General features: G+C 41.1%; 1 protein-coding gene across 14 annotated transcripts in view; it reads left to right on the forward strand.

The window, feature by feature from the left end:
• The window catches only part of rims1a (regulating synaptic membrane exocytosis 1a), a 74,928-nt gene that overhangs the window by 13,907 nt on the left and 34,877 nt on the right, over positions 1 to 26,144 (forward strand). For 7 of the 14 annotated variants that reach the window (XM_072678114.1, XM_072678119.1, XM_072678117.1 and 4 more), the window contains exons 3-4: positions 13,962 to 14,175; positions 18,264 to 18,281. The exons of 1 other annotated variant lie outside the window; for it this stretch is intronic. In XM_072678114.1, the coding sequence (XP_072534215.1) occupies positions 13,962 to 14,175; positions 18,264 to 18,281 (232 nt within the window). Of the gene's footprint in view, positions 1 to 13,961; positions 14,176 to 18,263; positions 18,282 to 18,473; positions 18,490 to 26,144 lie in introns of those variants that run through there. 6 more of the 14 variants (XM_072678126.1, XM_072678115.1, XM_072678128.1 and 3 more) reach the window with 3 other exon arrangements.

The following is a 26,144-nucleotide window of genomic DNA, read 5'->3' on the forward strand; positions in this document are numbered from 1 at the left end:
TCTGGAAGCAGCAAGGCATCCTTTGGCTTCTGTAGACATTATTGATTGAACAGAACTGTGAGTTTAGCAAGGACTTATGTGTGATAGAGATGGGGCGACTTCAGCTCTGTCATGTCTATTTATGGATGTTTTGTGCCGTGCACAGTGCTAAGTGTGATAAACACACATTTACAGCATGTCCAAACTGCTTGGCTTCAATGTGTTCTTGGAGATAGATGGACGTCCCACTTTTTCATTTTTCTTTTATGTTTTTCCTTCCTTCCCATGGGTCCTCTACATCTCAGGGAACATCCTTCACGGAGGAGGTGGATTGCATCAGATGAACTGAGATTTACAGGCAGTCAGAGCTACTTTAGTCCTGATGAGAGTCCACTTTTGTCCTCACATAACTCTTATGCTGGACGGCACTCTGCACCGTCGGATAGCTTTGAGTTTCTTGCATTGTGTTATTAAATCTGTAATCAAATCAGCTGGCCTCTCCTCAAGGCAGAGTAGTTATGCTTTCATTGGAAGCTTCAGCGTTAGTGCTGTCCACACTCACCTGCTGGAGAAATGCTCTGCAATGATTCAAGGACAGACTGGACAGGAACACGTAGGGCAGGGACTGATGAGGGGAAATGCAAATTCACAAATGTAATCATCATCTAGTATGCTGCAATAAGCAAGAGGAGTCTACTTGCAGCCTCCATTCAAAAGGTTTTTTAAATGCCCTTGCTGACTTAAATTCATGATGCAAAAGTGTGTAGCAAGTACAAGCTGAACAAGCTATGTTAGCTAGCTAAGTAAACTCTTCAGTAAAAATAATATTAATGAAAAAAAGAATGTAATAAAAATATGTAATAAAATATTCAAGTGTACCTTAAATTTGCTGTTTTTATTTTTTTGTTAAGAATATGGTCTTCCCTGAAGAAGAATTCCCTTAGCAGATGTTCGAGCACAGTAAAGTAGATTTCATGTTTAATTCTTCACTATTTTCTGAATGAGTGGTGCCAAATGTAATGTTAGTATTGGCAAACTGTATCTCTGGCAATCAGCTACTTTTTTTGTTGAAAATGAATGACTTTTAAAACTTATAGGATACACTGGTTTCTGTATACTGCTGTAACTGCTGAGAGCTCAGGGATGTGAACAACTGACATTGCTTGCTTTCTGAACGTGTGACTTTTTCCGCTGCTCATGGTGAGCCTCTCGAGTATACAAGTCTGAACTTGCACTGAAGTTTCTATACAAGTTTTTTTTTTATCTAGATGTTTGAAATGAGGTCATATGACTATATTCTAAGACTAAGTCAACATGTTATAAAAAGCAACAATGATATGCTTGAGCTGATGAGTGTAAACGAGTAAGTGGAGAGAGGCACACTGAGGCAGAGAGAGAGAGAGAGAGAGAGAGAGAGAGAGAGAGAGTAAGGTGTGTGTAAAGGCCCTCACAGGTCCTTGCTGCATCAATGTTTAATGATCAGGCATTCATCACAGGCTTCCCAAGACTTTTTGGAAGGCTCTGCCTCGTTGGCCAGACACGCCTGCTCTCCTACATGCACTCTACACTCCCATTACTGGGACAGTCACAGATTTGTGGAAATTCTGTATTGAGGCAAACATAGTCATACATATACACACTCATTGTAAGGCCTAAAATAGTTTTTTATGACATTCCACAGTGTAATAGCCTGTAAAAACCTATATTCATTTTTTTGCAGCATATTTGTATTTAATTAATACAGCAAAATAAATGATACATGCAAAAGTAAGAAAGTAAGAACTGTTGCTTCAACTTAAAAAACAACCCTCCCTTCAGTGCTCCAGCAGGAGCCCAGCCCTCCCCAGGATCTTGGTGGCCATAAAACCCTTTGTGAAAGTTGTAAATACCATGATATAACGTTAGAGAGAACAACGTCATTGCAACTAATTAGCTTTAGCTTGGTTAGCGTCAGCTATCTTTAACAAACATGGAACAAAACAATACTGAAAGCCTAAAGCCTGAAGCCTGAAAAATACAGATGTAATTCTGTATACAATGCCTACTTGTAAATGATCTCCCACAAAATTGTATTATTAACATTGCTTTACAACAGCAGATTATACTAAAAGCTGAAATTAAGCATACACTGCAGTAAGCAGATATGATGCAGCAAGGCATACTGTCGCTGTCATATCACAATTTTCGAATTCTGTTTGTTTTTGTATTTTTTACACCATTGGAAAACACCAGCTGGCCTTTACATTGTGCAAACATTTTGTGATTAATTATTTATTGAGGTTTGTTCACATGTACAGATGATTAATCAGTTAACAGCTGACGGTCTGTGGTGGAAAAAATTGAAAGACACAAAGACACAAAGCCTCTATTCTGTACATTTCCACACATGGACATGTGTATGGAAATCTTCTTTCTAAATCAATAAACTTGATGATTGAAGATGGTTTATCTATCGTTGTTGTCATTATAGCCCCAGGCTTTTGTTGTTTTATTGTCTTGGCTTGAGCTTGTCAACTTTTACCTTTAACAGTCATGCTTTTATTTGAGTGTGACAATGTTTGTATGTTAAAAGTAGGAATTAAACTGATTAACTGACCCAATCTTATCTGCAATGAACCCAGAGAATAGCACTCTGAGACACTGTGTTATCATTTTATTGAAAATTTGCTTGGAACAATTTACTAACATACGATTAATTGCCGTAATGTGGGACACTGTCTAATGTGAGCCACCTAAGCTTTATTTAGTGTAGCTCTTCCTCTAATAAATAAAATTCAATACAACTACAGGTTAACACAAGCTGCAATGTGTTTGAAGCAACCTCAATGCACAAATTCACCCTACATTGAAGACATACATGTTTTTGTTACAGCAGCGATGATGTATTACTGTGCTGTGCGGCCTTCGCACTCTCTCTGCCTGCCCCAAGTGCATCTCGGCCTGGCTTTCTCTTTGTAATCTCCGCCCTCTGCTCCTGTGGGCTCTAGCCAGGGCTCAGGGGAAGGTTTGGGTGACAACCAGATGCTGGCAGGAGGAGATGGGAAGCACAGTATGCCTAAGGGCTGTATCCATGGTGTCCAGGGCCCAGAAAGTTCTCCCAAGGGCAGTGTCTAGTGGGGTGTTTTATTTTTACTGTTCCCCATGTACTTTCAGTTTCTTTGACCTAATGTCTTTTGTTTCTCCACTCAGCTTCCTTATATTCTTTCTTATCACTACATGACTTTTTTCAAATGAGTGAACATACCTTTCACATTTCAGTCCATACAGTCCATTGAAACTTCAGAAAGTTCAGAAAATGGTTCAAATAGCAACCCATATTCCTAGCAGAGTCTAGTGATGTGCTGCTCTCCAGTAACAACAACACTGTATTCTCCCGGAGTGGCCATCACTTAGCCAGCTTTGACTAAGGTTTTCACTAGCAAACTGGGTTTGCTAGATCAAAAGTCTAGTTTTACGTAACAGTTTTAGCATTTTGGCATTTTGTTTTGATTATGGCTATTTTCCTTTTAAAGGAGGAGGCAACAGTTTAATGATATGCTATGTTCAATGTACCGGAACTCATTTTTTAACTATGCCGAGGTAAATGCAACTTTCCATGCTAGGGTACCCTTAGTTCTGAAAAAGACTGGAAAGCAGTCACTCACATACAGAACAATTTAGGTTTGTGATGCATAGACCCACACAAATGTTAAATGTAAAAAAAAGGAAATCTAAAAATTTAAAATCTACACTAGATAATTAGCAACAGAGCAGCACAATGATAACGAAAACAGCTGAAACAAGTCACTACATTAAGAACTAACTGTAAAGCTAATAGCTCAGAGAAAGACAGCACAAAATTAACGCAGCACAGCCCAGTCCAGCAGTCACATGCACACACTTAATACATATGCACACTCAGAGCGGAGGCCAGTAGAGCCACACTCTGCAGTCCAGCCCAAGCGAGCTCAGAGCTGAGTTCATCTGCTTTATTCGCTCTCCTCCTACAAACACTGCTCTCTTGCAGGGTATTTTTAGAGCTAGCTGGATGTGTTTAGTCTTCTCTGGTTCACAGCCTCACTCCTGCTGCATCTATGTGCACCTCAGAGTGAGAGTGAAAAAAGGAAAGGTATTTGGGCTTGATGTCAGTGTGTTTGGGTTGTAGTCTGAGAGAAGGAGCTGCATCCTGTCTTAAGACATGCTTTATTACGTGACAGACTAGTGAGAGAGAAGCTGTGTTCGTCGGAGTTGTACACAAGCTAGCGAGAAATATCAAGCTCAGGACTTTAATGTTATTTTCAACTTTCTTGTTGTTTATTGCAGCTTACATAGACCGCACAAGCCTGGCCACACTGCTGTTAATTTCCTCAAAATGTTCTTACATTAATGTGATTTTCTTATAAACACAGATATAAACACAGATCAGAGATCTCACACACCTCACTCTCAGGCTGAGGCTGGCAGAGAGTAGTGTGTTTGTTAATGATATCATGCAGTACATAATGACAGTGATTGATGTAGCGTAGTGGATAACAGCACTGTCCTCCCTGTGGCAGACTGTCCTGGCCAGGCAAGCACACCCCACTACACCAATAGTAATCTTTTCTTTGGGCTGAGCTCCTAATGCTATATTCACCTACATGTGTTACATGATTCAAGTGTAGTTTGCTCTGGATATGAGCATTAGCTAAATGCCATAAATCTAAATAAATTGTCTCCACAGACATAACAGTGTCTCCACCATGTTTGACCAATGATGTGATATTGCTTCGGATCATTTAGCTTTCCTTTACTTGTCCATTCTCAAGTTAATATGTTCAAAGAATATTGTTCTTGATTGTTGAGAGTTTTGGTAAACCCTTTGAACTAAAGCTTAAAGGCTACGCCTCAATCACATCTTGATTATTTCATTTTTAAATAATTTGAGGGGGTGTACAGAGACGATATAAAAAACCTGATTGTATAAAGATATTTTTGTACTGCTGCTTTTTGACAACTAGTTCAGTAGTGAATACTGTATGTAGAGACTATTCTGTCTGTGCAGTGTAAAATATGCCTTGTAATGATTTTATAGGTCTGTTTTTTTCATTTAGGTAGGTGTCTGTTGGTTTGCTTGCTTGTTGTGTATGTGTGTATGTGTGGTTAGCGTCTTGCTGGGTAGTAGAGTGTGTTTTAAGCTGAGCTTCAGGAAGGGGGCCTCTGCTGGGCTCTGATGCTTTGTGATGGTTAAAGTCTGTAGATGCTCTGCCAGGCCATATGGACAGCTTTGTCTAGGGAGTCCAGTACCCACTTACTGTAGCTCTGCTGCTGCCGCCACTGCTCACACACTCCATCTGTCTCTTTCCACCCCTCTCTCTCACCCTCCCTCCAACCATCCTTCTCTCACTCACCCCCCCCCCTACCACCCCCACCACAGTCGAATCTATTTGTAAATGGCTAATTCAGGTGTGAAAATAGACACCCTCATCTATATCTCCCCGATGAACACATTGTGCGTCTTATGCAGGGTGGTGTGAAGGCAGGCAGGTTTGTTGCACTCAGTGTTTTTTTAGTGTGCTTGTTAAATGAAGCCCTGGTCTGCCGTAGCTAATGCAAGTGTCATTGACATTGTTTAAAGGGAAAAGTAATGAGTTGTGCTATCGACAGAGCCGAGTGGGCACTCCAGCAGACGCCTCTATAAACGTTACACTCCTGTTGTTCTCTTTCGCACTCTTTCATTTTCTTCTCAACGCACGCTCTCTCTTTCTCTCTCTCTCTCTCTTTCTCTCTCTCTATCTCTCTCTCTCTCTCTCTCTCTCTCTCTTGCACACGGTCTTGATAATGATATCAGTGGCTGGTTAGGAACAAATCCCAAACATTCACTCCTGCTTCATATCTCGATCTCTCTCTCACTCTCTCTCTCTCTCTGATTTAAAGCCCAGCTCCATTCATTATTAAAGGGCCGCTGTCTAATCGGCACAGAGTTGCTGCCGTCACCGGGGGTTCTGGGAAATGTTATTGTCCTGGTGCTGCTCTACAGCTCTCCTCCACAGCTCAGCTGTAGATGATCAGGCCTCTAGAGCACTGCCAGACACTTAGCTGTTGTTCTTAGAGGGGAGCGATGCTGGTAAAGATGAAAAAAAAAGCTGTTATTAGTCCTTAAAGCATTGGTATTTATTTTGTAATGCCTCTTCTTTACTGTTTAAGTGCATCTTCCATGCATTACTTTGTTGTATATCCCAAGTTCATAGATTTAGCACCAAGCGAACATGTGGTATACAAAATCCAGATCACGTGTGGTTTAAAAATCTCAGACTTATAGTATCTGCTGCACTGGACCTGGAAACTATTTAGTGGCAGCATCTGTCCCTTAGTGGTAGCCCTCAGTCTTTACAAGTGCCCTTTTTGGTCATTGTGTTTAAATAAATATTTTATACTGCCTCCTTTTTTTTATCTCTGGTGCAGTAGCGACCACTTGTAGAGAATTCACTGAAAATCCCACAGATAAAACACTGATAATGTGTTTATTTTGAACAGTAACTAAACACGATGTCGGGACTAATAACCAAATAACCTTCTAAACCAAGTTTCTGTTGTTTTAAAAAGCAGGCAGGGGCCTGTTGGGTATATTGCCAGATGCTGTTGGGTATACTGCTTTTGGGCGTGTGAAAGTGATAGTGACCACCTGTGGAGATTATATCTTAGTAACTGATCTGATATTCTTACAGTATCACAGCACAGTCCCACATATAAAACACTGATAGTGTGCTTAATTTGAACAACAACCAAACACAATGTCAGCGCTAAACTAGGTTTCTGTTCTAAAAGCAGGGAGATAAATAAATGCCTAAATAAATTTCCTTTGTTTTTCTTTGAGCCCCTGCCCCCAAAATGTCTGAACATGAACCTGATTCTCCAGCAAGTTGCTAAGATGTGTAGCGGAGTAGACAGCTGTGAAGGGCAGGTAGTCGTAACATCATTTTCTACTTCGGCTTGTGGTCACTGTGATGTTCCAAGATCAGGTTTCGATCTTCAGCCTGCAGAAGAGAGACTGTGGCCTGAACGAGTGATAGACAGTGAGAGGCATGAGAGCCTGAAGTGAGAAAGCCTCTGGCAGCTAGCTGCCGATCTGTACTGTAATGCTTGTGTGTGTGTGTTTGTTGGATGGTGTTGCTGTAGCTTTAAGAGAGGCCCTCCCTGGGTGAAGTGAGGAAGTAGCTGTGGTCCCCTGGCTCTGCATGGCTCCTCCAGTTTGGCATAATGAGGGCACTGCCGTGCACTTGCTCCTCCCTACCTGTCCTGTGGGACACCTCCCCTTATCACGTGACACGCTCAATATTCCGCATTCTCTGCCCTCTATGTTGATCATGTGACCCCTCTATATTGTTGAATATTTCCACTGCTGACGTGAGCCAGCCAGTGCTCTATATTCTGCAATCCTCAAAAAGCAGTGCCCGGCCTTTGATGTGGAAGAGCTATCCTCTAGCTTTGAAGAGAGGGATCTGCATACCATGGCCTTCCCAGTTTTAGTCTTTGTTCTCTTGTACAGTGCTATTAGTATGATTTTCATTCAATTTACAATTGTTAATACTGTGCTGTTTTTATGCATGTTAATAAAAACCTCAGAAAGCTGGAAGTGTTCATTACAATATATTGCCTATAACACTACATAGTGCAGAATTCTACAGTAGGCAGTGTCAATATGAAATTATTTTTATTGCATTGCTCATTTAACATTGGATTGCACCTATGTTTCATTTGGGAGTGCTCAAGGTGGAGAAGGTATAGGGAGGCATACTAAACACTACTGGAAATTTTCAGTAATATTCCCAATACAACTATGTAAAACAACCTTGAATCTCCATTTTTAGCGCTATTAAATGATTAGCCTATTAGCAATTTGATTTATCGAATTTTGAACTTTAATCAAACTTCTTTATATTGTGTAATCATTTTTTGATGAAAGGACCAATGGAAATATTGTGAAATTGCTACACATAAAATCTTGTTGCTAATTTACACTATAGGGACAAAGTATTGGGACACCTGCTTATTTATTGAAATCAAGGCTATAACAAATCTCTATCTCTACTTTCCAGTGAAGATGTGGGAGGATTACTGAAGTCAGGATTTGGGTGTGAATGCTTCACAGCTCAATGTTGGGGAGTTATACCCCATCTAGCAGCTCCAGAAAGTATCAATAGGTTACTTTTTTTCTGCTCCAGGAAGTCCTATTCTATTGGCAGAACTTCTCTGTGGGGACTGGACAAGCTGTTTGTGTGTGAGGTGGAAGGACTCCATTGACCACCATCTTTCAGTTGCAATCACAAAACATTTTATTACTATCAAAAGTACAGTGTAGAGAGAGTCTGCCAATTCTCTTTGCCCCTCTGCTCTCTCTCAGTAGACAAAGAAAAGCTTTACGTTTAATACTCTAGCACAAGGTAGATTGGTTATTGACATTGGTGGAGACACGTCACCTGTTTCTCATATGTGGGACATGGATCACCTAGCCCAAGTGTCATCAAAAATGGTGAAAATCAGCCCCCACCTTTGCTTAAACATACATAGTACACATGAAGACACATCTGGATCAACTCAGCATCTCTGTAAGGTACATTGTATAGTATGGGAAAGCATAACCAAAAGGTTCATGGGCAAATCATGTTGGATACACAATCTTACAGAGCTAGACCTGGTGATGGAACTCACTCTTTTTTCCCAAGACAAGCCCCACACACTATACCCCAACTTGAGATCTATGAACAACAGCATATGTTTTATTTACCTCACCTCACCTCAATTTACCTACCTTTTGCACAGCTGTGTCAACAATAGGTGCATCTTCAAATGCATTCATTATAAGGGGTGTCCACAAACATTTGGACATATAGTATACATTTATAAATTAACATAGTTATTATGAGTATTCATGGGTTTGGCTATTCCCCCCATGCTCATTGCTACTGAATAAAATTAAGAATAAACTTATGCAATCTCCACACACAAACACTGTCAGTAGAATGGGTCATACTGAAGTGCATGACAATATGACACTGTCAAAAAGTCAGTTTGTCATGACTTACCCTGCTAGAGCTGCTCCAGTCAACTATAAGTGTTTTGTGAAGTGGAAGCATTAAGTACAGTAGCTGTAGGCAACATTAGCTCACATAATAGGACCAGTGACTGCTGAAAAGCTGAAGCTCCGTTGCAGTATTTACTATATCCAGGAATAAGAGTTCTGATGGAGACATTAGACATATACATACACAGACCCAGAAGAACACTGCAACCAAACAAGAAAGCAGTATGGCCTTTTCATTGAACAGAAACTCTTAATACTATATATTTAGTGGCACATGGCTGATCAGCAGGGTCAGTGGGGGGCAGTGTGGAGTATGTTCCCCACAGTGGGGGAGTTCCGGTGGAACACAGCCACAGCTATGCCACTTCAGCCATGTGCTGCAGGTGCCATATGGAGCCACATGGTGCGTCCACTCACGCTCATGCCTGGCTGCCTGGTCTGAGTGAGCAGAAATAATGCACTGGCACAGTGAACCACACACAACTGAAAGAAACAAGAGCCAGTATCATGGGTCCAAAGCAGGATATTGAAGCAGTGAAAGAGAACCGAGGGAAAGGTAGGCAGGGGTTTACCTGTTCACACTAAAAATCCTGGCTCTCATGTACATTTCTTGTTAATCAATGTTTTTTGTGAACAATTCCCGCTAGATGTCCATTCAGCACTCCATAACTGCATATGCCAGACACTAGTAATCCCTGTACATGCATTCTCTTTAGTTATTTATAATTACTTATTCAACAGGAAGAGTGTCTTAGCAGGACGCTCCACTCTTGAGGACATGAAGACTATCTAAACATTACAAAGTTCTGTTTGGAAAGAAACAGTCATTTTATCAGTTATTGTACTCTGTACTGTGCCAGGTTCTGTTGCTTGTGGAGGAATAGGGTGTGCAAGGTTACTCTCTACAGACAGAGAGGGAGAACACGTTTGATGCTTCTGTTTGATGCTTCTGTTTTCCACTCCATTCTGCCCAGTGCTCTCAGTTGAACCTGCCTTCCCTGCTCATACTAGCCTGTACATTTGTACAGGGAATACAGAATAATCCCAGCTATTTTATGTTTATTTTATTTTATTTTACAACCCACCCAAATCAGCTACCAAGCACAAAAAGAGACTAATCAGGATGCTCATCTGTCACTCTCTGATCTGCAGGCGTAAAAGAATGATTGCAAGTCTGCAGGAGGCCCCCGCAACTTCTTTGTAGAAGTGGGATATTTGTAATTGATCGATGGAGCTTAGCTTTCAACTTAATTGTGTTTGCAACAGCTCTGGCTATTCCTGGCATTCCTGGTGTTACTGATGAAATGATTATGGGAAATCCTTTATATTCATGGTCTCAGTGAAAGAAAGTTCTCAGTGGGGAAAGTTAAGGGCTGTGCATGTGCCTGTAACCAGATCATTGGGACCCAGTGGATTTGTAAGACCGTCTGGGATGAGCCTAGACTTGCTGTGGTTCACACTTGTTGCATCTCTCTGAGCAGATGAAGTATTTACCCCAAAGGAGCACAGAGTTAAATAGGTCAACCTCCTGTAAGCAGGGCAAGATGTGATCTTTCTTTTTGTGTGCTTTTGGGAGTCCAGTAAGGCATATAGTGAAGTGAAAGTCACTCAGGAAGAAGTGGTTTTGCAAAACGAGCTGCTGCTGTTTATGAGCAGCAGTGTCTGGATGAGATATGATTGGGAGGGCTGGTGTGCTAGAGTAATGCTTCCAGCATAACCTATAAAGCAGCTCAGGTCCATCATTATCATGTGTGTCTGAACATCAGAAGTAAATCATGCTGGATTTGTGCTCCTTCCTTCACCTGATTTAGCCCCTGTACTTGTATTCTTGTATTCTCCAGGGAAGTTCTAGGACAGATAGGGTGGATTTACAATACGGTGGAGAACACAAGAGGCTGACGTATGAGCTGGCATGTAGGCCCAACCCAAGCCTATTTCTCCTTCTTTGAGATGACTGAATGTTTAGCATGAGTTATAGCTTCTGCCCCGGCCTCCGTACGTGTTAGCATGAACGCTAGCTGACAGACGGTTAATAATGGGCCTTTTCTTTTGTGAGACGGACAGGTAGGCGAGGTCCCCTCCTTGGGTCCACCGTCACCACGGAGACCAGCTGTCGTAGAGCGGGGGCGAGCTCATCTCATCTCGGCCGTCTCATCTTGCTTGTCTCCGGGACAACTCTCCTCCACGTTTTCCCACACTTTGCCACACTAATTAGGCCTTCTGCATACCTTAATTACGCCAAGTTCTATGCTAATGCATCATTCCTGTGTGAGTTACTTGCCACGTCTCGTAGACACTGTGCCTGATTTGCATTTCACAAAAGGTTTATTTTTATACTTGGTTAAAAGAGAGTAAGTGAGTAAGAGAGAGAGAGAGAGAGAGAGAGAGAGAGAGAGAGAGAGAGAGAGAGAAGGAGAGAGAGAGATTTGTAATAGAGGAGAGGAGGGGGTTGTGCCAGTGAAGTAAAACAGTTGTTCACTTTCGTATAACCTTGTGTTTCATTTATGAAACCCAGTGTTTTATGTGCTGTCTTAATTGTGGTGTGTCTGGCTTCCTTTCCTGAATATCATTTCCTGCAGAGAGTACAGAGCGCCTTCATTTGTCCTTTTACAGTGCCAGACTCGATGCTTATCTCTTTCTTTTTCATGTTCCCTTGTTCTTCTGGTTTGCAGCCGCTGGAAGGCTTGAAAGCTGTAAAGCTCTAGCCTAGCTTCTAGTTTGCTTTGCATTTTTAACTAATTACAGTGTAAACTAGTCAACAGCTTTGAATGTCATCTAGTTTACCTCACTGCTTTATACTACAGTATATGATAGCTGTCAAGCAAAAACCTGGTGTGAAGTCATTTTGGAGCATTTCTGTTGACCCATGTATCCTGATACAATGTAAAAAAACAACTTTCAGATTTAAGTTATATCAAAAATGAAGGGAAAAAAACAGCAGACGCAGATATACAAGATTTTTTTGGGACAGCGGTGATATACTCTATATGAAAAAAAGTATTGGGACATCTGCTCAGTCTTTGTCTCTGAAATCAAGAGTAGAAAGAAAGTTTCTTCTGCTTTTGTTGAGGTAACCATCTTTCCTGTCAAGGAAAGGTTTTCTACTAGATTTCGGAATATTGTTGTGAGGATTTGTTTCCATTCAGCAACAAGAGCATTAGTGAAGTCAGGATGTTGCATGATCATCACCCACTTCATCCCCAAATCCCCAACTCACCCCTATAGGACTAGGGGGAGTCCTATAGAATAGAGTCCTATTCTATTACCAATACTTCTCTACAGGGACTAGACAAGCTGTGTGTCTGCGTGCATTTGCACATCTGTGTCAGCAATGCATGCAGCTTAAAGTAGCTGAATGCATTCATTAGGGGTGTCCACAAACATTTACACTTATTTTGAAATAAGCTTGGATTTGTACAGCAGCACCAGCTTTCAGTGTTTGAGCACCACGTAGTGTTTGGTGCCCTTTTCTCTGACTTTTGACCTGCAGGAAGTACTGGCTGGGGGGGCTTGGTGGGGAGGGGAAGAGCAGAATGGGGTGCACAGGAGGAGTAGAGCTCTGGAGGATGGGTGGGGAGCTGAGGCAGGGATGGGGATGATTCACTTTTTCTCTTTCTCTCTCTCTGTTTCTGGGGCAGTGCTGCATGGCTTGGCAAGCGTTCATCACATACTGTGGATAATGCATTCTCTGTTGTAAACTTGCTTTATGAGTCATTTATTGTAATGCATTTAAGAAATGGCAGAGGAATCTGTGGTGAAGACGGCCACAACGTAAGTAAGGCTTAATGCGGGTGAATGGTATTGCTGATAAATGTTCCAGTACTGTCAATATTGAGCAAACCACCCAAAGAAAGTTTTAGCTGGGAACTGTATGCTGGCTGGTTTTACAGGTTTTAACATGGTTTTATGTGAAATTGCTCTTTATTCTAGGGTTCAAATGATTGGCAAAAAGATGAATGTATGTATAATGTGTTTCTCATAGCATCAGGAGGGAAACGTGTGAATTTTGGTGTGGGCATTACAGTGCTATGACCTAGTATTGCTTGGCCAATCCATATGGGTATTAATATTGGTTAGAAAATCAGCCCCGTCAAGCTTTTCTGTGCAAGAGGCAGAAAGCTATTGCCTTTTGTGGAGAAGAGAGGAAAAGGGATGTGTAAAGAACAATGGGAGAGGTTCTACTGTAGCCAACTCCCAAGGAACACGGTCCAGTGGAGCCAGGCTGTTTAATTGATTTTTTCACTTGAGATTTCTGTATCGGTCCTGTCCATCGAAATCTCACGTTTCCTTCAGTCTCAGCACCACACTGGCAGGTCATCAGCTTCATCAGCAGTAAGGGTGCATTAGCAGCTTTGTGTTTTAGTCACCCTAAGAACCTGTACTCAGTCCTTTGACAAGAACCGGTTTTGGTCTGATCTCCTCTTGACCGAGTCAGCAAGAGATCTGTTGTGACCTGTTTGCTTCTCTGCAATAAAATGAATTCTAACTTAAGCTTGGTTTAACTTGCAGTGTAATGAATGGATGTTTGTTTGTGTAATTAAACAGGGCCTTATACTGAGCAAGCACATCATTAGTAAGCAGGAGGCAATGTTGCAGACATTGTGTACTAAACTTAAGCTCAGTTAATTAAGTTTATAAAAATGAGCAGCAATAAGGGTAAAACAGAATCTCTAACTGCTTTCCTTTCCCATTTCTCTGTCCTTTCCGCTCACCTCCTTCTCTTTCTTTTCTTGTCCTCATTTATCTCTTCTTTTCATCTTCTTTCCTTGTTCACTTCCACTTTCCCCTTATTTTCTCTCCTCTCCTCTTTTTTTCCTTTCATTTTCTTTACATCTTTACCTCTTCTTTGGCCCACTCTTCTCCTTTGTTCTCTCCTTTTTGCTCATTTTCTCTCCTTTCCCCTCCTTCTCTCTCCTTCCCTTTCTTATCCTCTCCTCAGTATGCACCAGCAAGTCGCCAGCTATAAGGAGCAGGTGCGGAGGATAGCGCAGGAGCCTCAGCAGAGGCAGCAGGGCCAGCATAAGGATGATGCACCCACCTGTGGCATCTGCCACAAGACCAAGTTTGCTGATGGCTGTGGGAACCTCTGCTCCTACTGCCAGACCAAGTTCTGTGCCCGCTGTGGAGGAAGGGTCTCTCTGCGCTCCAACAATGTGAGTGACAATGGCATAACAGTCCAACTTCAGCATCCAGGATCTGTATTTCTGTATTCAGTTCATTTCAGTTTAGTCCTTCTTCCCCCAGTAGATGTTTAACCCTGTGAAGCAGGCCTCCTAGTGGTAGAGACAGCAGTGTCTATAACTTATTGAGATATGGCTTTTAAAATGAGGGAAAGGGACAGCACCATCTAAACTTGCATATCCTTGTCATTCCTACAACAGATTTTTGTGGTATTACGTTTTCTGCCCCTTTAATGGATGACATCTTGTTTTTCACTACTTGATGCAGTCTGCTCTACACTCATAAAAATAAAAAGGTGCTACAATGGGCTCTTTGAGCAGTGCTAAAGAAGTGCTATTTTTGTTTCCATAAAGAACCGTGTTTTTGTAAAAGAAGAACCCTTGAAAAACCTTTATGTTTTTGAAACCTTTAAAGGGTGATTTGCTCGTATCTCTTTTTGCCAAAAAAGGTTCTCATCTCATAAATAATAGTTATTCTATGGCATCACTCAAAGAACCCTTTGTAGGACAAGAGTGTAGAGTAGACTGCAAAGCGTAGCTGAAGACCAGGTGGATTCAGCACCATACTCAAAACATAAAACACTGTTTTTCATCAGAATACCAAAGTACAAGTGCTTGTTCTTCCTTTTTTCGAACTAATGAAAACAACCTACACAAAAAAGAAAAGAATAATAAAAAATACCGTCATGAAATTCTGCTTCTACATAAAGGGGTTAAACTTCTGTATCTGTCTATTCTTACAGTTTCCGTCTGTCTAATCTCTATATTGAACATCTGTCATATTTGGCTGTCTTTTAAACACGCCTCTTCACAGACTCTGCTCTTCTCCTTTGCTTGCTTACACCTGTTTATCTGTGTGTCCGACCCACGGATGTGAGGACATTTAAGCACAGGAGAGCATTGGAGCGCAGGCCAGGCAGAAAGGTTAATTAGGCATTAGTCAGAAGAGATGACTGCCCTGGTCAGCAGGGGGTTGCCGCACACCCTCGCTGGGAGGCCCAAGCTGGAGCGCTGTCTCCACAGGGGCAGCGGTGCCACTCACAGGGAAGCTCTAGAAACTGTGGCTCCCTCCCAGTGTGTGATATTTACCTTCTCTTTCCACAAGGCTTCTGCACCTAAATCCACTGCGCTAATTAGGGCTCTACTGTAATGGCTCCAGAGTTGGAAGTCAACAGAATGCAACAGCTTTGAACTGAGGATTAACTCCCCAATGAAAGAGAAACAATAAAAAAAGGACAGCTGTGAACTGTGTGTGTGGGATGCAATTTGTGGGAAGCATTATGATAATATGATAAAGCAATGTGTTTCAGTTATTAGTTATTTATTGGAATAAAAAATCTGTCCATAAACACAAAAAAACCTGTTTAAAACCTACAGCGTAGATCGCAGTCCAGCAGGTAACAAGGAAGAATAAATGCTGGCTTAATCAGCCATTTAAAAAACTGTCATGTGAACTTTATCTTGTAACTTCGTGAAAGTTACTGGGTATCAGCAAATAACTCACATTTCTGTTTTCTTCTGTAACACACCTGACCCACAACATAAGCTTGTTAATTAGCTGTGCTAGATGCCTGAAAGCACAGTAGGGTATAGTAGGGTATGGTAAGTGGCAGTGGTTCCCAAACCTGGTTCAAGTGTGTTGCGAGAAGAGTTCCAGGACCAGGGATGGGAATCACTGCCCTAAGGCCCTGTCCACACTTAACTGGGTATTTTTAAAACCTGAGATTACGAAAATGCAATTCCTGCATGGGGCAATAGGACCTCATAAAGAGAGACATCAAAACACTCCAAAGAAAAAGAAAAGACAATGGTTTAATCCCAAATGACACACTCCTTCCTATGTAGTGTACTGTGCAATGTAAATAGAGCATTATATATCTGTAATAGAACAGTATTTATTGTATTTATATGTCTAAATCTAGTCTTATCTGTGTGCAGACGTTGTAGACTAATGACTTATATAATTCTTTATATAGGGAATACAGAGATATTTGAGATTCAGCCAGAAACATGCATGCATGTGTTGTGAAGTCAGTGTTTTCATAAATATCTGTTTTTCAGGGCCGCACGACAGAGTTTAAGTTTTTAAAAATCTCCATCTTTGTGGATATATCTCCACCATGGTGGACATGACAGTTACCGTTGATATTAAAAATAGATTAACTGAGTTGTGAAAGGTTTTACATTACAGAACACAGTTTAATGTAGGTTTCAAACTACTAATGTGTAAGAGGGCATGGATATACATGGATACATGGATAGACATTTGTGTCTGGTTATTATTTTCATAGCCACGTTCCTTTAAGGCAGGTAAGGAATAGTGCTGGGGCAACTGAGTACTAGTTTAGATAAGGGAGTAGTTATCTGAGAGAACTTAAGACAGGGGGAAGGGTCAGCACAACAGAGGCAGATTAAAAATGTGCAGCTGCCCTGTTTGTCTACGGGTGATGTAGAGTCGGACGGGTCTAATGTGATGTGGGACGAGAGGCTGTGTTCTGCTTATGGATGGGAGCAGCCTAGAGGTTAGCTTTGCTGAAATGAGCATACAGAGCTTCTCTCAGCCCCCTGGCATGTGCTATTAATGAGAGTGGCTGGCTTGATAATGGAGTCACTGGGTGCCTGAAGGTTAAACATAGAGAGCTACACCTACTCAATGTGATGGACTGTATAGTAGAAAACAGTAGCTAACAGCGATGAAATGCACTTAATAGCTCTATTGCTGTGGGTTGCTATGAACAGCAGGCCTGCAGCTAGAAGACACAAACAGACGCTTAGAGATTCAAAATATGAGTTGGGGGAATAAAAATCACTTTTTTACTCTCAGTTGGCTGCATGGGTATACACCTGTGTGTGTGTGTGAGTGAGAAAGAGAGAGAGAGATAGACGGAGAGAGGGAGAGAAAAGGAGTGTACAGATGCGCACTTGCAATGCTATTTACAGTTCATTGAGTGTACAGATTCTTCGGCCTACGAGAATGTGAAACCAGATTTACTAAGTAGAATCTAATATTCTCATTTTCGTCTTTTATTTCCACTGGGAATTGGTCTTTGTAAATTTCATTGTGAACTTCTTTGTTGCAAAACTGCACCTTCTTGCAGTGCCCTGTGGGTGGCAACATACCTGCAAATTTAAACCTCTGTTCAGCTTAAAATATGCCCTTAGTTTTCAGGTGTCATACAGTAAAAAATATATTAATGCCATGGTTTTTGATTCATAATTAATTCACCATACACATTTTTCTTCTGCCAAAATTGGTGTCTGCTGTATATGCTGTATATCCATTTGTGTTCATTGTTCCCTCTTAAAAATAAAGATTCTCCAAAGGGTTTATAGAGCGATGCCACAGAAGAACCACTTTTGGTTCTATATATAACGGTGCTTTCAGTAGAGATGTACTACATGGACAAAAGTATTGGGACTCCTGCGCATTCATTGGTTCTTTTGAAATCAGTTTTTTTTAGTAACTGTCTCTACTTCCCAATGAAAGCTTTCTACTAGGTTTTTGAGCACTGCTATGAGAATTTTAATTGCATTTAGCGACAAGAGTGTTAGTGAGGTCAGGATGGTAGCTGATCACTGCCACACTGCATCCCCACCTCCCAACACAGCTCCACTGCTTCACAGCTCAATGCTAGGGAGGTTAAACCCCTCTAGTTCATGCCTGCCATTAGGCAGGGTGCCAATAGATTCATGTTTATCTGCTCCAGAGAGTCCAATTCTATTGAGATTGCTTCTCTACAGGGGCTAGACAAGCTATGTGTGTACATTTGCACACCTGTGTCAGCAATGGCTGCATCTTAAAGAAGTTGAGTGCATTCTTTAGGAGGGGTGTCCACAAACATTTGGACATATAATGTAAGTTTATGGAACCAAAAGTGGTTCTTCTACAGCATTGCTCAAAGGACCATTTGTACTTCTGCTATTTTTAAGAGAGTTCATGTAAATGATTTGTTTCTCTTTGTTTCTGTTTACCTCATCCCTGCTCCTGCCCTTCTCTCCACCCTTCCTTTCCATCTCCTTCTTTTCTCTCCCTCTCATTTGCGGCTTCTGCGATGCTGGAGAAGAAGGAGGACAAAATGGTTAGCATTCTTTCGCTTATTTCTTCTCTATCTCAGTGAGATATGTGGTATATATGTATGCTTGTTTTGTTTACTCATTAACAAGCTGTAATTTCTTTATTTCACTGGGTTGAAAATCCACCCTTAGTGTTTTATGCAGTTTTTAATAACCAGTCTGTTTCCATCCTTATGTCCGTCTCACTTGTAGAGTCCCATTATGAAAGACAGGGTAAGATACACTGAATGATCACTGCATGTATGGACTGAAATGCATGCAAGTTTCTTTAAAACCCTCATTAGCTTTGGGCCAGATTCAGAGAACAGCTGTGGGCTGTTGCTTTATTTCAGTTGCTCTGGTCTTGAAGTTCTACGGGTTGAGTTGAGTGGTAGTACTTAGTAAGTACTTAGTATTCGTAAGTACCACTGCATCCTTATCAGAGTACCTTTGCTGCAGTACATGGCCTGTTTCTGCCCTGCTTGGCCTGCGCTCTGGCCCTGTAACAAAGCCTTGCTATAAAGTCTGTAATGTATGTGCAGCATGCTCCCTCTTGGGGAACTGCATTAGTTAATCAGAACTCTGCCATGCACTTCAGTGCAGCGGATAAAACCCTGTAAATACAATCTGGCACTCATTATCCCAATGATTATCAGGCCTCTTGGTAATATCTGTTTTCTTCTGCAGACAAGCATTTCTGTTGCTGTTTTGCTGTGTTTTTGAAGTCCGATTCCTCTCCCTTGGGCGCACTTGCCTCCTTCCTTTATTCTCTTGCTGTTTTTCTCTCTTTCCAAAGATCTATTTCACACTTTGGTCAGCTGGGCTGAGCTTGTGCTGTGCATTTTTCATGCCGGAATATTGATGGCAGGGGGAAAACACAGAACGATGTGTCATTTCCTCCCCGAGAGCAACACCATGAAATGATTAGTATTGATTTCCTCTGTCTTCGTTTGCATCTGGTTTGTGGACGTTTCATTGACTGGGACCTAAAATACTGTGTGTTTCCACATCTGTGTCTGTACAGCACACAACAGCAAGTCTTCTTATTGAGGCCACACTTATTATAGGCTTGATGTGGATATGTGGAGCATACAGCAGCATGTGACACAGTGCAGACTAGTGGTTTTAGTGAGTACTGCAGGTAGTGGCAGTGTTTGGGCAGGTGAAATCATTGTTTTTGTTGTTAACTGAGGTCCATAGGGAGATGCGATGCAAATAGACACTCGTGTGCCACTGGTTGAGGAACCATGAGAGGCGTGCACCTGCTTTATTCACAGGTTCCATCGATCCGCTTAATTCACAGAAAATCCAATGTTTGGAAAAGGTTGCAAGCTAAACTTATCACACTATTGATTTGCAGATGCCTTGTCAGGTCTGAGACGTATGTCTCGGTGAGAAAACGGCGAGACTTGGGAGTTTTGTAACATCAGCAGGGACTCATAATAAATTATTTACACTATTGATCCAGTATTTAACAATTGAAATGCCCAGTGTATGAGGGGCGAGTGAGTGAGTGTTTGTGAAGGCGGTCAGGGGGCGAGCGTCTCCAGGCGCTGATATACTGGCTCATTAGAGCAAATGGACAGTAATCTCTTTTGTGGCAGTCTTTCATCCTTATCCAGGATTTATAACATGCTGAATTATGGGGCCAGCTCTGTCCGCCACCGCCGCCCCCATACGTCAAGTTGTCAGAGGTGGGGCACATGAACCCCTGTCCAGCCTCCTCCTGCGCTCCACAATGCTCCAGCCACTCCATTTATCTCACCTGTTTGGCTGCGGCTGACACCGCCAATAGCAGCATCCAGCTCCGCCTGGCCCTGTCTCAACAAGCAGTGGAAATGAGATTATATTAAAAAGCTGAGGGAAGGGCAGGGCTCGTATTGATACATGACAAACATACTTTACTCCATCACTCACAAAAGCTAGAGAAGTCACATACAACCAGCCGGTGTATAAGGAGTAGGGTATGAACAATATTAGCCCTCTAAACCTCAGGCTTATTAATCTTTATACTTATTGTTCAGTAACTATAGTAAATTGTTTAGTAACTACTGTGAAACTTTGACATAATGAAATTTTGAGACTGAAGAACTGAAGACCCCATGCAAAGATCAGACATTAAACAAACATTAAAACTACTTGCTTAATATTGTAGTATTGTATGTAGGTCTCCCTTGTGCCACCGAAAATGCTCCAACTTGCTGAGGCATAAACACCAAAAGACCATCTAAAGCCATCTTGTGGTATCTGGCACCAAGACAGTAACAGCTGTAAAGTGGGGCTATAAATCACATCAGTGAGCTTAAGGTACCCATTGTGCTGTCGCCAATTAAAAGATTTTGTCCTACCTTTATCCACTTCTGGTAGATACTGGGGAAAACACTCCAGAAGATCTGTTGTTTTGGAGATGCTCTGTCATCTAACCAACACAACTTGACCCTTTCAAGGTAACTCAGATCCTACGCTAATTTTCCTGCTCCCAACACATTACCTAAAGTGTGCTGAGAAAAGAAACTGACATTAATGTTTTTAGTCTTTAGACTTTACGAAGTGGTAACTGTGTTTCAGGTTAAAATGTTTCAAAAAGCTGGACTATGGACTATTTGTACCTAATTGAAACATGATGACTATGAATGTAGCATCATTGCATAGCATTACAAAATAAAGGCAGCACACATGAACATGAACATAACAGTGTGAGCTTTCATAAACATACAAAATAAATAGCATTTGATATTACCCCCTTAAAAAGCCTATGGAGCACCAGTTGGTCGAAAGTGTCATTACAAACTTCTATTACGTGGGTAGATCAATTCAGTAAAGAATTTACACATATTGATTGATTGATGCTCTTATCTACAGCAACATACATTTTAATCATGTTACACAGATAAACTGTTTAAAAAAGTGCTAAACATAATAGAGGAAAAAAAGGTCATCTCTGGAATCTTCCAGTAGATGGAAGTATTCATAGTACCTTTCTTTGTGGGTGAGTTGTAGGGTAGACAAATGTAGCAGTAGGAGTCTTGCCCAAAGCATGGTTTGCTTACCCAGCCATGGAATCAAACCCTAGTCTGTCAGTGGAAGGCAGTGTTGTTACCCACTTCACTACACTTACCCCCAAATCCACTGCAAAGTTATACACCATTCACTGTTATTAACACCATTCCATGCAGTGATTTCCTTCTTCTCAAGTCTAGACCCTTGAATGCAGATGATAGAGGAGGTTACAGGCTGGAGGTGGAAGCATTAGGACCTATAACCCTGTTCCTTCTAATGTGCTCTTTTTTCTGAGTCTGAGACGATGTGTAACTGTATACACTATGTTGTGTTGCTAACGCCTGGAGTGAGATTGATTTTATTTATTCTCTGTTCTTCTGAAATCTATCCAGTCACTATCTCCACATCTGCTTTCACAGACACAAACTGTGTGTAATTGTATACACTTTGTTGCAACACCAAAAGCATAGACAGAGATTGATTTCGTTTTTTCTTCTGAGTGCGAGGATAAAAATAACCTACCCTCAGAGGACGTGACTGGAAAGGGGGATGTCTAAATACATCTTCTGTATTATTTCCTCTTAATCTTGTGCTGAATTGAAGGAGGGCGGAGAGAGACAAGTGCTTCCATGTAATCCAGGATATGCCTGTAGCAGATAATACACATACACACACACATACACACACACACACACACACACACACACACACAAAAAAAGATTGTATTATTAGCTGATCTGCTGTTGAAACTGGAGCATGCTTTTCAGAGTTTTGTTTTGTAAACTGAATATTTTTTTTAGCAAGGAAATGTTTTATATCATAGACATTTTATTATTAGAGACAGTCTATATATCTTTCAGACACTGTGGTGAGTGGCAATGTTGTCCCAAAACCTTACACTTCTGAAATATTAAGTGTACAGGTTATTGAACAAAGAAGTCATCCTGCTCTACCCTGCATGTTAGAGTAACTGTCTCTACTGTCCAGGAAACACTTGCTACCAGATTCTAAAGATTATTGCTGTAAGGATCTGATTGCAGGAGCATTAGTGAGGTTAGGATGTTGGATTATAACCACCCACCCCCGCAAGTATTGGATGGTGTGCCATCATTCCAGAGAACACAGTTCCACTGCTCCACAGCTCAGTGTGCATTTGCACCACTATGTCAGCAATGGGTGCAACTTAAAGATGCTTAAAGCATTCATTAGAAGGGGTGTCCACAAACATTTGTGTTAACGTAAGGGAATTTTAGTTCCAGTTCCAGCCAAAACATTATCTGTGCGACTAATTTACTGATGGTCATCTGCATACTATCAAAACATCTTACTCTACAAGACTAATGACATTCCCTGTGATATATCACACCAAAATGTCAGCAACAGATCATTTAAACTCCTGTCAGTCGCAAGGTGAATCCGCCACAGATCTGACGAGGATCACATGCATCCTACAGGTAATTGGCATGCATATCTAGTCTTAAAGTGATATAAAAACAACTCATCAGACCATGCCATCCTTTTCCATTGCCTTTTTCAAGGTCCTCTGCAGATATTTGCATCAATCTCACTGTGGGCACTTTTGATGGTGGCCAGTGGTTGAGCACTCTGACCGGTCCACATTTCTGAGACTTATGCTACAGAAGCCTATCAGTTTCCCTCACATGCCACTGAGCCTGTTAATTTGGCTCTCCTCAGACCACTGTCGGTAGTTAAACACAGCTCACCAGGAGCGCCCCACAGCTGACCAGGAGCACCCCACAAGGTTTGCTGTTGTGAAGATGCTCTGACCCACCATCTGGCTGTAACAATTTGAGGGTTAAAGTCACTCAGATCTTCAGACCTGACCATTTCAGCAACTAACATGTTGACTACAAAAATACGTGTTGACCTGGACATGTTCTGTAGCTTTGGGATAATCCATATATCATCTGTGAGTGGTCCTAATGTTTTGAGTCAGCAGTGCAGTAAATTCATTCATTCAGTAATGCAGGAAATTCAGAAACAGTATAGCATACGGATTTTGAAAACATAGTACTTATTAAATGAGAGTTGAATGAATATTTTGAAATATATACAAAGTAATGTTTGCTAAGTGTACTTCAAATTGTGGGTAAACAGCCCTAGGAATGCTGGGAAATTGTAGATACTTTATCCCAGCTGTATCGGGCCTATGTGCTGAGCTTATAAAGCTGATTTTGCTTGTTTTTTTGTCTTTTTCAATATGTTTTAGCTGTGTTATAAGTAATGATGTGTTAATTACTGCCTGATGTGTTGGCTGAGGCAGCAGGGGCCCACAGGACAGTGAGCAGCGCTTGCTCCTGGTCACCATGTGTCCATCCACATGCTCACAGGCAGCAGCACCTTACTGATCACCAGCAGCTTTTATGATAATTAGTCTGATAATTAGCCCGTCACTGGCACTCTGGCCTCAGGAGTTTGACATGTATCCTGCAGGGCTAAAACTGGCTGCCCCTCTGTCTCTTTCTCCCTCGTGAAGTACTGCATTCATTCCCCATTCCATGTATACCTGAAGATTAATTACCGCACAGTGTAGAATGTAATTAGTAGAATTACTGCTGTTACAAATATATTGATATTATTATTGGATCTTACTATAACTGTCACTATGGATTATTAAATATATTTCTTTTGTTGTTTTTTTTAAAGAGGATTTGGATGAGCATTACCAAAGCATACACTGTGTTTTAAATATTACAGAATACTTTGAAGGGAAAACCGATCCTGTACTTAAGTAAACTTCGTTTGCAAATGATCCCTTGTCTAAATTTTACTTAGTAGTGTAACAGATCACAAAACTCACAGTATGAATAAGATCATTTTATGCATCTGCCAAAAATTTAAAAGAGAGGCAATGTGGAGTATTTCCATCAGTGCAGATGGATATAAAAATCACACAGGAGCTTCTGTGAAAGAGAGAATTATTCCAGGATCCTGGGTAAATTAATCCTGTCCGGGTTCACTTACAGATTTGTCCTTTTCTCAGTTTTATCCCCTCACATCATTCACATGACAGACAGCTGTTTAGTCTGTATGTTTTTACTGCAGCTTTGTGCCAAGATTTAGGGAATTAATAGTGTAAAAAGTAACAGCGGCAGTAAAACTGTATTCTTTGCCAAATCCACGGTTTACATGCTGTGGGGGACGGTCCGTAAAGATTTCGGATTACTGTACTTGCTTATAAAATGTACTTTAGCATAAAAATGAGATATCAATGTAATACTTTCAATGAAAGACATAAACAACACAGCTTGCAAAGTAAAACTTCTCAGTTTAATAAAAATCTGTTTAAAGTCTGTTTAAAGATTGTTTTAACTTGTTAGATTATGTACTTGAATTACATATTTAATATTTCACAATAACTCGTCTGTGTAAAGCGTCTGTGTGTTAAACCAACAACTGGAAAATCTGTATTTAGGGTTTAATGGAAATTCATGGGAAAATAGGATATTGTACTCGTTTTCAGAAACGCCGCATACAGTATGTGCTGAATGAGCAGAGAAAGACTTACTCACAGAAAGTGTGAGCAACTCTGCTTATATGTGAGAGAAAGCTACCACTATGCTGGACAGTCCACTCTGAATATGTAATACCACACATTTGCACCTTGCCTCTGCCAAGTTGGTTTCTAGGAGTCAAAAGGCATAAGATTAATGATTATTTTATCTCAGTCCCTACACATGACCACACTCTTGCACAGGCGCACACACATAGAAACACTCACCGTAGATTGTGTCCTAGTTTTTGCATCCAGAAATGGCTAATGGTGCTGTCTTTGCTCCCCTGAGATGGCTTTAAAGCATATAACAAATTGCCTCTAGAGGTTAGTTTAACAGATTTAAAGCGATATCCATGTGACTGTGCCAGATTAGAAAGTGACAACATTGTCCTGCCTCATATCACACCTGAACTGCTTCACTGACATACCAAGATCTTAGTGGCAAGTAGGTATTTTACTATAATATAATATCATATAATATAATAACTAAACATCCATGAATAAATATGCTTGTATAAAATGTAATCTGCATATAACAGGAATGATCACATTACTGTCAAATGTAATATGATAATGAATGCATATCTGAACAAACGGTTTGTAAATAGAAACAGTTTACTCACTGAGAAACACATAGAGCTGTGTAAGGGTGTGAAGTGTTGGTGGTGTGGTAGTAGTGTACTAACCCAATCTGTGAGAGTCTAGACCTGTGCCTGACAGCTGGGGGATTCTGCTGCTGATTTGCTTTAGATTAGTTTGGAGCACTGCCAGGCCTGTCCAATGAGGACATGTTTTTTTCACTGTCCATCGCCATGACCTGCACCTCCTGCCCCAAACTTCTTCAGTGCTTCTCTAGTCCTCTATTACACAACATCCTCATCCCTACATTCCTTCACTCACCTGACTCCAGTTGCCAGGCCCAAAAGATGCTTGGTCTCTCTCTGGTTTGGGCTTTATTCTGTATGTTTATTTATTTATTATTTTTAGTTTCTTTAGTTTCTAATTCTTTTAAAGAATGCATTTGCTAATTAAACATTTTCTTTCATGTAGAAATCCAAAGTATTTATCTTTGGTTGAGATGGAAAATGTTCAGCTATTTACTTCCATGTTATTTTGAAAGAAAACACTGATATTGCTTTATTGGGGCTTGTGAAGAAAATAACAAGATATGGATCTATGATGGGCTCACAGCATATCATAGCATATTTATATGTTGTAAAGCAATGTTGTAACAAAAACATTTATTATTTCCGAGTCTTGCCGGATAGTAGGGTTGGCTGGTCTTTGGCCACAGGGTGGGGTGCTGTGGTCATCTGCTGACTGGTGATTTCACGGTCTAAAAACTGGTGTGAAAAAAAAGGCCAATGAAAAC

Source organism: Salminus brasiliensis, chromosome 4 (assembly GCF_030463535.1).
Source record: "Salminus brasiliensis chromosome 4, fSalBra1.hap2, whole genome shotgun sequence".
NCBI lineage: Eukaryota > Metazoa > Chordata > Actinopteri > Characiformes > Bryconidae > Salminus > Salminus brasiliensis.